This window comes from Halichoerus grypus, chromosome 6, assembly GCF_964656455.1.
Source record: "Halichoerus grypus chromosome 6, mHalGry1.hap1.1, whole genome shotgun sequence".
Lineage (NCBI taxonomy): Eukaryota > Metazoa > Chordata > Mammalia > Carnivora > Phocidae > Halichoerus > Halichoerus grypus.
The window spans coordinates 37258754-37272978 of NC_135717.1; the positions used below are offsets into that span (position 1 = coordinate 37258754).

At 52.3% G+C, this 14225-nt stretch overlaps 1 protein-coding gene across 1 annotated transcript in view; it reads left to right on the forward strand.

Annotated features, from left to right (window-relative positions):
- The first annotated feature begins 5770 nt into the window (after positions 1-5770).
- Positions 5771-14225, forward strand: part of SRL (sarcalumenin) — a 36691-nt gene continuing 28236 nt past the window's right edge. The window contains exon 1 of the mRNA XM_036090864.2: positions 5771-5835. Coding sequence (XP_035946757.1) covers positions 5775-5835 — 61 coding nt within the window. The 5' untranslated portion in view covers positions 5771-5774. The remainder of the gene's footprint in view (positions 5836-14225) is intronic.

Genomic DNA, 14225 nt, shown 5'->3' on the forward strand with positions numbered 1-14225 from the left:
TTCCTGCCCTGGCTGGAGCTCTAACAGGGCTAGGTGAGGGCTCTCTAAGGATTATGACCTGAGGGGCGCCTGGGTGGCTCAGTTGGTTAAGCGTCTGACTCTTGGTTTTGGCTCAGGTCTGATCTCAGGGTCCTGAGATGGAGTTCCCTGTCGGGCTCTGTCTGCCCCTCCCCCAGTGCTCCCTATCTCTCTCTCTCAAATAAATAAATCTTAAAAAAAGTATTATGACCTGAGAGTTTATTTTCAATTGAGTCTAACTTCCTTTTTAATCTCTTGCTTTCCGAACAAAATGTCCTTTTTTGTTCTTTGATTTTTAAAAAAATTATGGTTAAAATTTACTGTTTTAATCATTTTTAATTTTTTTAAAAAGATTTTTAAAATTTATTTGACAGAGAGAGACATAGCGAGAGAGGGAACACAAGCAGCGGAGTGGGACAGGGAGAAGCAGGCTTCCCGCCGAGCAGGGAGCCCAATGCGGGGCTCGATCCCAGGACCCTGGGACCACGACCTGAACCAAAGGCAGATGCCCAACGACTGAGCCACCCAGGCACCCCAGTCATTTTTAATTTTTAATCCAATGGCATAAAGCACATTTGCAATGTTGTGTGATCATCACCACTGTCCTTCTCCAGAATGTTTCATTATTCCTTTTTTTTTTTTTTTTTAAGATTTTATTTATTTATTTGACAGAGAGAGAGAGAGATAGAGCAGAAGTAGAGGGAGCAGGAGAGGAAGAAGCAGACTTCCCACTGAGCAGGGAGCCTGATGCGGGGCTCGATCCCAGGACCCTGGGATCATGACCTGAGCTGAAGGCAGATGCTTAACAGACTGAGCCACCCAGGCACCCCTGTTTTCATTATTCTAAATAGAAAGTCTACCCATGAAACTCTAACTCCTCTGCCCCCTTCCCTCCACCCATGGCACTCACCATTCTACTTTCTGTCTCTGACTTTTCTAGGTACCTCATGTAAGTGCAGTCACATGATATCTGTCTCTTATGGGCTCAATTGCGTCCTCTCAAAATTCATGTTGAAGTCCTAACTTCTAGAATCTCAGAATGTGCCTGTGCTTGGTTATGGGGTCTTTACTGAGGTCACTGAGGTAAAATGAGGTCATATGGGTGGGCATTAACCTAATACGATTGGTGTCCGTACAAGAAGAGGAGATTAGGACACAGATAACACAGACCAGGAGATGACCATGTGAAGGAACAGTGAGGAAAGGGGGCCATCTACAAGCCAAGGAGATAGGCCTCAGAAGAAACCAGCCCTGCTTGTACCTTGATCTTAGACTTCCAGAATGGCAAGAAATCAATGTCTGTGGTTTAAGACACATGGTCTGTGGTTTGTCGTGGTGGCCCCAGCAAACGAGTGCATTGTGCTTCTGTGACTGGTTTATTTCGTTTAGCATTAACATTTCAAAGGCTCATCCGTGTTGCAGCATGTATTAAAATTCCATTTTTTATGCCTGAATAATATCCCATTGTATGGATAGGCCACACTTGGTTCCTCTGCTCATCTGCTGATGGGCACCTGGGTTGTTTCCACCTTTTAGCTCTTGTTTATTGTGCCGCTGTGAACATGGTCGTGCAAGGACCTGTTTGAGCCCAGAGGGGGCATCTTGTTTTTTTTCTTTTAAAGATTTATTTATTGGGGCGCCTGGGTGGCTCAGTTGGTTAAGTGTCTGCCTACAGCTTGGGTCATGATACCAGGGTCCTGGGATTGAGTCCTCTGTCGGGCTTCCTGCTCGGCGGGGAGCCTGATTCTTCTCCCTCTGCTGCTCCTCCTGCTTGTGCTCTCTTTCTCTCTCTCTCAAATAAATCAATAAAATCTTTCAAAAAAATAATAAAGATTTATTTATGGGGCGAGGGGCAGAGGGAAAGAGAGAGGGAGAATCTTTTTTTTTTTTTTTTTAAAGATTTTATTTATTTATTTGACAGAGAGAGACACAGCGAGAGAGGGAACACAAGCAGGGGGAGTGGGAGAGGGAGAAGCAGGCTCCCTGCTGAGCAGGAAGCCCGATGTGGGGCTTGATCCCAGGACCCTGGGATCATGACCTGAGCCGAAGGCAGACGCTTAACGACTGAGCCACCCAGGCACCCCTGAGAGGGAGAATCTTAAGCAGACTCCCCACGCTGGGCTCGATTCCATGACCCCGAGATCAGGAGCTGAGCCGAAATCAAGGGTCTGATGCCTGACTGAGCTGCCCAGGCGCCCTCAGATGGGGCATCTTTAAATCACATGCAGTTAGCCCTTTAAACGGTGCTGGGTTCACACTTTCCCCTTCTGCCTATTTTGGGTTCTGGTGTCTTTCTCTGGCCCTTTAGCCTGCGCCTTTCCCTATTCTTCCACACAGCCCTCCACACCCTTTCCCTGACACGCCAGTTCCTCTCTTCCCCTGACGGTGTTCACTTGGATTGATGGGAGCAGTCACGGTTTTGTGAGTCAGGCACATCCGGGTTCAAATTCAGATCCCTCCGCTCCTATGTGATGGTGTTGAACAAGTTACCACAGCAGTCGGAGCCTTGGCCTCCTCACTGTGAATGGTGGTGGCATGCCCACCTCTCCTGACACGTGAAGCACCTGGCCCGGAGTGGGCGCGTCATTGACTTTGACTTCCTTTTCTGTCCCAGGACCAAGTGCTGCCTCCAACCCCTCATGGCGAGCCCTTCCCCCCAGCCATGAACATGGACGGAAGACTCAGTATTGGTGTATTAGTCAGGTTCTCCAGAGAAACAGAGACAATAGGATATCTGTTTATAGAGAGAGGTTGTGGGGACCAGAAAGTCAGAAATCCACAGGGGAAGCTGGTGGCCAGAAATTCTGGCAAGAGTGATTGTTGCAGTCTTGAGTCAGAAAGTAGTCAGAGGCAGCGTTCCTTCCTCCTCTGGGATTGGGGGAGTGAGCACAGCCTTTACTCTTAAGGCCTTTAACTGACGGGATGAGGCCCACTCACATTATGGAGGGTGATCTGCTTGACTCAGAGTCTACAGATTAAATGTGATGTCCATGTAAAAAATAACGGCACAGTAACATTCAGACTGATATTTACCAAACAACTGGGCACCATAACCTAGCCAAGTTAACACATTAAATTAACCATTGCAGTTGGTAACTCCCCAGCTTTCTTCAGACTGGTCTATAGATTGATTGTAATCCCAATTAAAATCAAAGAAGGCCTTTAAAGAGCAATTTACAGGCTGATTCCAAAATTCATACAGATGTGTAAAGGAACTAAAATAGCCCAAACAATTTTTTTAAGTTTATTTATTTATAATCTCTATACCCGATGTGGGTCTTGAACTCATGACCCTGAGATCAAGCATCGCATACTCTTCTGACTGAGCCAGCCAGACAACTTCAAAACAACTTTTTTTCTCTTTTTGGTGGGGGAGGGGAGAAGAGAGAAGGAGAGAGAGAATCCTAAGCAGGCTCCATGCCCAGCACAGAGCCTGACATGGGGCTTGATCTCATGACTCTGAGATCATGACCTTAACTGAAATTAAGAGTTGGACACTTAACCAACTGAGTCACTCAGGCACCAACCCCCGCAAAAAACACAACTTTTAAAAGAAGATCAAAGTTGGAGGATTCACACTATGTGATTTCAAGACTAATTAGGAAACCACAGTGGAAGGACGGACACATAGACCAACAGAAAGAATACAGTTCAGAAGTAGCTTTACACACATATGGTCAATTGATTTTCATTAAAGGTGCAAAGGCAGTTGAGTGGAGGAAGGATAGTCTCTTCAACAAATGCTGGCACAGCTGGCTATCCACATGCGAAAATCTAAACTTTGGTTTATACCTTGCGACATATTAAAAATTACACAAAATGGATCATAGATCTAAATGTAAAACCTAAATTATTGCACTTCTAGGAGAAAACAGGAAAACATCTTGGGCATCTTGGGTTAGGCGAAGAGTTCTTTGGATTTGCTAAAAATTATGAACTTCTGCTCTTTGAAAGACACCTCAGTGCATGAAGACAAGCCACCGATGGTGAGAATATTTACAAAGTACGTATCTGAGGAAGGGCTTGTATTCAGTGTATGTAAAAAAAACTATCAACACTGAAAAGAAGAAACCAACACATAAAAAATAGGCGAAAGATTTGAACAGGTGCTTCACCAAAGACACACGAAAGAAGTGGACGGCAAATACACACATGGAAACATGCTTAATATCCCTAGTCAGCAGGAAAATGCAGACTGAAACTACAATAAGATACCACAACATACCTACAAGAATGACTAAAACCTGGAAGACTGACCATACCAAGGATTGGCAAGGATGTGGAGGGACTGGTGGTGGGAATGTAAAATGGCGCAGTCATCTTAGAAAAAAATTAAACAGTCCCCCACCATGCGATCCAGCCCCATCCCCTCCTGGGTATTTACCCAAGAGAAGGGAAAGTGAAGGTGTATAAGTTGCATTGTGTACGAATGTTCACAAACTTGGAAACAATCCAGATGTCTCTCAAGAGGAGAATGGATGGCAAATTGTGCTCAGTCCTTACAGTGGAATACTCTTGAGAATAAAAAGGAATTGAGCTATCAATACATAACTGCAACGTGAATAGATCTCAAAATAATTATGCCGAGTGAAAGAAGCCATTTAAAAAAAGAACACATACGATGAGATTCCATTTGTATCCAGATCTGGGAAATGCAAAATAATGTGTAGTGACAGAAAGCAGCTCTGTGCTGGTTGCCGGGGAAGGGGGTGGGCAGAGGGGACTAGGAAGGGACATGAGGAAAATTTAGGAGAGGAATCTGTTATTTTAATTGTGCTTCTACGCGTACGTCAAAATATATCAGCTGTGAATAGCATTCTGTGCTGCATGTGGATTATACCTCAGTAAAGCTGTGTTAATGTAAAGCCCATAGAAGAATGGCCAACTGACTTCAGCTCTTTTCCTGACCACTACCCTCACAGTGACACCCTCCCCCCGGCCAGACCAGCCGGTGTCTGCTGTCCCTCAGCTTCATAGAACTGGCTCTTAGGGGCCATCACATGCCCTTGGTAAAATTACATTAAATAGCACATTGCAGACATGATGGAAGGTTCTGGTGACCCCCCGCCCCCCCGGCCCCCCCCCCCCCCCCCCGGTCACTGGAAATGTATCTCTGTCCATTGGCTTACATCACAGCATGGGACACGACTCCTAGCTCTCCCTTTTTCGCTCCCGTCAGCGTTCTGTATCTTCCGGAGGCCTGAGAAGGTTAAGCTCCTAGCCATTGACCTCAGAGGTCAGATGTCGCAGCTTCCTTTTAACCGGCCATTGTGTCTTCACCTTCCTGACCTTTGGGGAGGGGCCGGGATGTCGGTAGGTGGCTATCACATAGAATCTCTCTGGCTTTGCTCTTCGGCTCCTTCATTCACAAAACCGAGGCATGTGAAGGTCAGTGACTTTGTCCCAGACTTCAGATCAAGTTAGCTCGGGTACTGCGAAGGCTTGGGTTCCTAGCCCCTAGACCTAACCCAAGGGATGTCCCACGTTTTCTCCACCACCTCTGCCCTGTGACCCATGTCACATGACCCCAGGGCTGCTGCGGGGAGAGAATCCGGCCGGGCCGTGCCTTCTGGGGCCAGGCAGCTGGCCGGGCAGTGGCAGAGTGAGCCTCCGCACAGCCTGTCAGGGTCTGTGCTGCTTCTTCATCACGTCCACCCAGTTGCCCTAGTGACTGTGTGACCCTTCTCCCCCACCCTGCGCCGCCACCCGCCCTATAAATAGAGGCGAGGAGCAGCTGGGCTCTCTTGGCAGTCACCATGAGGACGCTGGTCCTGCTCTGCTGCTTTGTGGCGTCGCTCCTGCCCCCAGGACAAACAGGTATTATGACCCTCACCCCTGTCAGCCAGGCCAGATGGTGACCCCCACGTGCCCAGAGGTTTTATGTTTACTGCGGGGGGTGAGGGGGGAGGGAGGCTCGAGTGATAGATGGAGGATGAGGCCTCCTCTGTGGCTCCTGAAGTTGACGGCAAACCTTGACTCCGGGCCGGTCTCATCATCGTCTCCATCCCCTTCTCCCTGGGGCCCAGGAGAAAACTGGGTCCAGAGACCCCAAGAGCAGTCGGGGGCTCACCTGGAGGCCAGAGAAAGTGGGAGCCGTGGACTGAGAGGTGTGGGCAGGTGTGAGGCCTGAGCCAAGGGCCAGGAGCCAAGGGGCAGGTCTGGCCAGTAGATGCTGGGGAAGGGGACCCCGAAAGTTAAGACTAGGGGACCCTCCTAGACGGACAAAAGAACCCAGTCCTGGTGCTGGGGGGGCCCTGAAGTCTCAGTCATGTTGCCCTCCTACTTGGTGGAGGTTGGGCAGGGGGCTGGCTTTGCATAATTGAGGACCGGGTGCAGTGGACAGAATTGGGGTTGTCTGGGGAACGGTGGGATAGAGGAGGTGGTCAGTTTGGTATGGGATTGGAGATGGAGTTGGGGATTGGGCACAGAGTTCAGGAGAGGAGTGGGATACTCCAGAGTATCCCTGAGCCAGGCTGGGGGCTTCACTGGAAGGGGGCGGGGGGCCTGTGTGCATGGATTTTCCTCTGGGATCTCAGCACTTTGTGTGGCAGAGGTGGAGGCTCAGGTTACAGCATGCGAGTTATTTATAGGGATGAAAGGGACACCAGAGGGTTTGCCACCTCTCTCTTCCTGAGACTCCTGGGGCTGGGACCCCCTTGGGGATGCTTCAGGGGTGATCTGGGGTGCCCCCAGGAATCTGGGTCTCCTGCTTTGTCTTGCCATGAGTTGGCAGTCTTCAGATGCACAGGGGACCACGGGGTCCAGAGCCCCAGCCTCTCCAACCTTCAAGGTTCTGTTTGTTGAGGTCCCAGTCCCTGCCACTCGAGCAGGTGGCGGGCAGAAGCACAAGGTGTTCCCTCGGGGAGTTAGGGATCAAGGTGGGGGGCTCCGGCCTTGCATGTACCGCTGGGTCCTGCCCTTGTCTGCCCTTGAGTTAATTTGGGCCTTGCAGGGCTGCCGTGGCTGGAGCGGTGAGGATGCCAAGCGGCTGTCAGGTGGCTAAGTATGGAAACAGCAGTGTAATTGGATCCTGAGCTCCCCTTCACAGCCCTTGCTCTGTTCTGCCCAGCCCCAGCTGCCACCTCCCCTGCTTCCACACAGCCGGCCCAGGGACTTTTAGCCTTTTAGGGACATCCTTCATCTTTCCTCCCAACGAGGGAACTGGACATCTGGAATGTTCCACGGGTCTCACTGGGGGATCTTGCTGTGGGGAAAGGAGGCAGGCAGGCACTTTGTGTGAAGATCCTCTCTGTGCACGCTCTTTCCTTCCTGGACTCTGCAGTGTGCCCCTGGCCTGGCTTCCAGGGAGGCCTTGCTCACCACGTGCAGGGTGCCCTCTCTCCTCACTCCCGCTCACCACTTGCGCTCTGGGTTCTTCCCAGGGGGTGGATTTTATCACTTTTCCAGCTGTAGGTTACCCTAAAAGACAGCTCCCTCCTGCACCCACTGGGAGGTTCCAACCATAAGGGTGGCTTCTCCCTGCCCCTATAATGACAGTCCTTCCTACTGGTTGATTTCCCCCTAAAATTGTGCCACTAAGTAAATGCCATCTTGCCCAAGGGCAGCAGCTTTGCTCCTGAACTTCCCACCCTACCCCTGGACGCTTGCCCCTCACTGCATCGCAGGTGGGCTTTCTCTAACCTACTTCCTGCTTCCTGGGGGGTGAAGCTGCCCTTCCTTCTTTGGTCCCCATGTTGCTTCTGTGGTCTCCTGGACCATGGCAGCCTCTTCTTGGTTCCCAAGCAAGGGACCAAGGGCCTCTCCTGATGCTAGGAACAGCTGGAGCTGCCAGGGCCCGATCATCAGGCACCCCCCGAGTCTCCACCCCGCCATCCGTGGCCCCCAGGCATTTGTGACCACTGGGGCCTCCTCTTTGTCTTGGGGACTTGGCCTGGTGACAGGCCTGCTCAAGGACAGGGGAAAGCAGCCTTGAGTTGCTTTACTGTGTCCCCTCATTGTTGAGGTAAGAGCAAAAGCCAGAGGCATGAGAGATGCACACAAGGTTGGGCAGTGAATTATGGACAGGCATGTGCAGCCCAGGGCCGTCTCCCCCCACCTCAGAGTTCCTGTCCTCCCCTCAGCCTCTCTCTCTCTGACGGCCACCTAACTCCCTCTGCCTTTGGAGAGGCTGCCTGTGGGGAGCTTTCCTCCAGATGCCTCTGATCCTTTGACTCCTCCGAGGGTGGGGTGGTGTGGGGAGTGGCCAGTGCTGAGGAAGCAATTGGGTTCAAGCCAGTGGTGTTTGTTAGGCTGGATTCGGGACATCTTTGCTTCCTGTTGCCTGCTTGCAGAGAGTGGGCCAATGGAGATTCTGAGTCTGTTCATCCTTCTCCAGCCCAGCCCTGCTTTGCAGACTTGCAGCCTGCTCTGGCCTCCACCCTGCCATCCCAATGGGGAGAAGTTGGTGCACGCTGGGGCTGACCTGCCCCTCCATGAGAGATGAGGGTCTGTCCGGAACCCCTTTGTGGCCCCTCCTCACCCGCCCCAGGCTGGTTATCTCCAGAAAGATTCTGTATTCATGTTCCCTCAACAGGACAGCCCTCCTGCCATGACTCACCATGGGGAGGGCTACTGAGAGAAGGTCATGACCTCAGAGGTCTTGGGGAGAAAGCAGAAGCCTTGGCAGCCCCCCTGCAAACTGTGTCTCCAGTGATTTCCCTGACTCCTGGCTCAGTGCAGCTGGAGGAGCCCATAGGGAGCATCTCGTCTGCCACTTCCCACAACGAGTCTACAAAGTACTCACTGGGATTTGCCAATGGATGTGCACACCTTGCTTGGTGGTCTGTGGAACCAGAGTTTGGGAAATGCTGGTTTTGTCCCACATCTGGGTGTGACAGTGAAAGTCACACAGCTAGTTCAAGGCAGGGCCAGAGCTGGAATTCAGGTCTCCTTGCTCCCGCAGAAGGAGGTCAGATGAGGCCAGCTGCATCCCCCTGGCCATTTGGTGCTCATTTAGGTGTGGTGGGCTGAGAAGGAGCCTAATCACTATGGACACAGGAGGAAGATGACTCTTCCTCTTTGGTAGGGTCCCAGGGCCAAGGGCAGGGAATGAGGGTGTGGCGGGATGGTGGGCAGGTGTGGGGTCTGCTGCTGTGGGATGCTGGGCTAAGCTCTCTCCTGGACAGCTCCAAATCCAAATCCAGACCCACTCCCTGCACAACTCCTTACATTTATATATTGCTTGAGTGCAAAGCCTTTCATTCAAACACCTCACCACATCTCACCATGTATTAATCATTCCAGATTTATGGCATACCTCCTATTGTTTAGGCATGGTACTGGAGGGATCCAGACAGGCATTGTGTCCTTGGCATGCTTACCTCCAGTTTGGGAGATAGGGCGTCTCCCATCTCGTACCTGCACGCACACAAGCAGGACACGCGTGAGTGTCATGAGGGGGGTACAGGTGGAGTGAGGTGGGGCGGAAGCACCTGGGGAGATTATTTTTAACTGAGTGGATCAGGAAGTGTTTTACAGATGAGGGGATATTTGAGATGGGCCTTGAAGAAAGTAGCATTCAGACATGGAACGATGGAAGGAAGAGAATTCCACACAAGGGACAGGATGAGTGAATTCATGCCATCAGGAAAGGTTAGGGCTCTGGCAAGAACTGAGCAGGAAGAAGGGCAGGCAGAGTGAAGTGGGGATTGTGGGGAAGCTACTCGGAAGGCTGGTTTGGGCCAACCATGAAGGGCCTCGCGTACTTGGCCGCCGAGATGGCTTTGTGCTGTGGGTGGCGGGCAGCCACTGAGGGCTTGGGAAGCATCCCTCCAGCAGGTGTTTGTGGGGAGGGGGAGGATGAGGGAGGCTGATTGGAGGACCCTGTCAGAAATGCAGGTTAGAAGGTGTGAACTCCATGAAAGAGTGGGGGGCAGAGAGGAGGGACAGACCCAGCCGATAGCTGGGATGGAGTCTACTGGTCTCCGGCCAAAGGGAGCCCTCACAGGTCTAGTGTAGGTCGCTGGAGACCTGATCTTGCCTCCAAGAAAGAAAAAAAAAGAGCAGGAACATAAAAGAATAGATTTTAAAAGTTCAGTTTGGGTCGTTATGAATTTGGGGTGCTAGGGGGACATCTGGATGCAGATACTGGATATTGGAGGATTGAAAGTCAGGTCTGGAGATCCAGTCGGGTGAAGATGAGTCTGTGAGGTCATGAAGGAAGCTGTTGCAGAGAGAGAAGAAGAGATTCAGGGATGGTCACTGGGCAGCGCCAGATTCAAGTAATGGGACGAGGAAGATGAGTGGATTTCAGGAAACGGGAAAGGGACCCTGGAAGAGACTGTGACCTGGAGGGCAAGGGAAGGGTGCATTCTGGAAGGGTGGTTGAAGGGATGGAATGCCACAGAGATGCCGAAGATGATGAGGCGTCGGCTTTGATATCACCGAGGTCGCTGGCAGAGCACGAAGGCCTTATGCGCATCTAGGGAGGGCGCAGAGGTGACACATTTGGGGCAGTGGGCTCAGGAGGGATAGAGGACATGGAGGAGTACATGGGTAGGGGGTTTGCAGAGGTAGCAAATTTCCTTTTCAACACTAGAAAGACTAAGTGTGTTTATGGGCCAATGGTGAGGGTCCTAGGAGAGAGAAGGACTGATGGACACAAGGTGGAGAGGAAGTGACCAAGGTGTCAGACGTGTGGGGAGGGTGGGGCAGGTCTTAGGGGACACATGCCATGGCATCGTGGAGACCTCAGAGGGACATTGCACCTTCGAGGTAAACTCAGGAGCCGCGGTGCCAGTGAGGGAGCTCAAGTAGGGGGGAGGGTTCTCTGGCTTCCCTGGGATTGCTGTGGAGGGCCCGGAGGGCCACGGGGTGGGGTGGGGGGAAGGAACCAGACTATGAGGTGGAAGAGAAGGCCGTTTGCCCCAAGTTGCCTGGTATGGAACAGCAGGACCAAGACCAGAGCCTGGTCTCTGGTGCTGGAGGAAAACCAGGCAGAGCCCGGAGACCAAGTCAGTGAACCGGCCTTTTGGTTCAGTGAATGTTGGCCCCTGGTGGGCTGGCCCTCTCCAGCCAGGGCTAAGTCCGACCCCAAGCTCCACCATCTAAGGTGTCCATTCAGCAACTGTTCCCTGGGCCTGCGACGGGAAAAGCTCTGTGTTTGGACTCCATCAGGATCAGTGACTTAGCGGGAGCTGGCTCAGAGGCTCACAGTGAGTTCCCCGGATGACAGCCTGGGTTCTCATTCTTGTGCAACAGAGACAGGCCCAGGCTCAGGTTCCCTCTGGGGTGTTTTCCTGGCTGGGAGGACTTTGCCAAGCCCATCAGTAGGGCTCACTTTGGGATCAGGGAAGTCCTGTCCCTTTGGTTTCAGCCGCATCCCTCTCCAGCCCTGAAGGTGGTTTTGTTCAGAGTCAAGGTCCCAGGTAGGGACCTGTCCATGCTTGTCACTTCCTCATCCTTGCAGAGGGCTCCCAAGCAGCCTTTCCTGAGTGGCCTGGTCTCAGAGTTGGGGGCTTGGGCAGCAGAACCTGTTCCTGCCTCTGAAAGTGCGGAGTTGTTAGGAGGTCAGCTGTTCATACCCCAGCCAGGCCTTGCAAGAGCCTCCTCTCCAGGGCCCTCAAGCTCTTCCTAGCTGTGTGGAGAGGAGGCTGCCCCACGCTGCCCAGGGGGCGGGCGTGCCCAGGGGCCTGATTCTGAAGACCAGGGGACCATGGTGCCTTTGGGCAGCTCCTGCCTGGCGCCATCCCAGGAGCCATCCTTCCTGTCTTCCCTGGAACCATGTCATCAGAGCCACACGAAAACATAGTGCTGCTCCTTCTGCTCCAAATCCTGGGGCCCAGGAGGATTTTGGGTGGAATGTTGGCCTTGCTGAGGCAGGCTCCCCAGCTTCATAGCAAGGGTGTTATGCAATGAGAAAAGGCTTTTTTCCTTCCATGCTAGGTGGACCCTCCCCCTGGGGGTCCTTGTCTTTTACAACCTCGACAGCACTGACCCTCTCGTTCTCTGTCAACTCTGAATGCTACAGGGCACAGAGTGGGTGTGGGCTGCGTGGTGAGCCCTGGGGAGAAGGAGGGCCCAGTGCAGAGTCCTGGAAAAAAGGGAGACGGGGCCTGCCCTGGGGAGCCCACCCTGGGTTGGGAACAGAATGAATTCATGATTAAGGGTGAGGGGCAGTATGTGGTCAGCAAGTGATATAAGAATGCAACTGGCTTATGACCCAGCAATCACACTACGGGGTATTCACCCGGAGAATACAAGTATGAGAAGTCAGAGGGATACATGCTCCCTGATGTTTCCGGCAGCATCATATGCAGTAGCCAAGGTATCGAAGCCGCCCAAGTGTCCATCGGTAGGTGAATTCATAAAGTATTATATATATATATACAATGGAATATTCTTCATCCATAAAAAAGAATGGAATCTTGCCATTTGCAACGACATGGAGGGAGCTAGAGGGTATTATGCTAGGAGAAATAAGTCAGCCAGAGAAAAACAAATACTATATGATTTCACTCATATGTGGAATTTAAGAAACAAAACAAATGAGCAAAGGGAAAAATAAGAGAAAGAGAGACAAAGCAAGACACAGACTCTTAACTCTACAGAATAAACTGGTGGTATTCGGGGGGAGAAATTTGTGTGTGTGGCAGGGGGGTGAAGTAGGTGATGGGGATGAAGGAACGCACCTGTCGTGATGAGCACTGGGTGATGTGTGGAAGTGTAGGATCACTGTATTGTGCGCCGGAAACTAATAGAACACCATGTGAACAAAGTGTGATTGAAAACAAAAACTTAAACAAAAAAGATGTGGGGCACGCAGCGGCAACTGAGAGGAGGAACACAGTGGAGAGAGGTGGGAAAGGTGGGCCAATGGGGACCCCCTCTGAAAAGTCAACTTTCCAGCCCCGAGGCCCTGGCTGGCCACACTCCTCAGACAGGAATCGGCTGTGTCTCTGCGCCTAGGAGCTGACTTCTATTTGGGGCGGTGACACCCAGGGAGAGAAAATGTAACTACCCCCCGCTCCCCGGGTGGCTCTGGTTGGAGTTCAGAGGAGGGCTGGAAGGTCGGCCTCACAGAGGGGCAGGGTTTCAGCTGGACTGGGAGAAAGGGGACAGTCACTAGACTGTCAGCTCCAAGAGGACAGGGGCTGTGTGTTTATTTAACTGGCTTGCCTCTGCATCAGCACCTAGCATGGTTTCATGTGGTTCGTAGAAAGCACCAAACAGTGTCAGATGAAGGAGCAGACGATTTGTGCAGGCAGAGGAGGAAGGTGATCAGAACCAGGAGTGGGGACGCTCCGAGCGTCGTGCTGGCAAGGGTGGGAGGAGCCCAGCTCTGGCGTGGCTGTGGGGCTCCTGTTGGGGGGATCAGACACCCTGGTGGGCAAAGGGTCTGGAATGCTAAGCCAGGTGGCTCTCCCTGGGCCCTCAGCATACCCTAGCCCCTCCCTTTCTCCCTCTCAGATATTTTTGGATCCTTCTAGAGCAGGGCCTGCATTCTGAGCTCAAACAGGTGCAGGCAAAGTCTGGCCTGGAGTTCTGGGCCCGTAGGAAGTGGGTTGTGTTGGGAGCTCAGCCCAGAACCAGGCCGGGGAGAGCCCTGGGGCTTGGGAGCCTCCTCCCTGCTCCCTCCCCCAACCAGCTCACTGCCAAAACTGGGCCCCTGGTCCTCTTCCAAGTGGCCATTCGGTTAGGATCTCGGCCAGCCCAGTTGTCCCCCATAGAATTTTCCCTAGATGGCAATAGGTATAGACTTGACAAAGCCGTTGCCTTGGAAACCGTGCCTCTGAGGGCACCTAGTCCCATAGCTGCCTGCCCTGTGCATCTGTGCCCACCAGAGGGGCTTCTCTTGTTTTGTCCCTGCATTTCCTCCTACCCTTTATGTCAGCTGGTAGAAGACCACTTATTTCTCTAGCTTATCCCAGGAGGTCAAGACACCAGGAAGGGGTCTGGAAAGATTGGAGAAGGGTCACAGCCCTTGCCGTGGGTCTGGGTACAGGCTGTGACAAGGACAGAAGCCCAGGGGCAAATCCACCTTTCTCCTGACTTTTCCTGCCTCAGTTTCCTTTCTGAATCGGTAGTTAGGCCAGCAGCCTCTTCATCTGGAGCCCTGTCACCCGAGGCCGCCCGCCCGGGTTGCAGGACAGACAGCCTGCGGAGGGGCGGGGAGAGCACGGCAAGCCCACAGGAACCGAGTGCAGAGCAGGCACCGGCTTTGCCACAAATTCGCCACCAAGCCCCTTCCCATTTTGCACCTGTTTTTT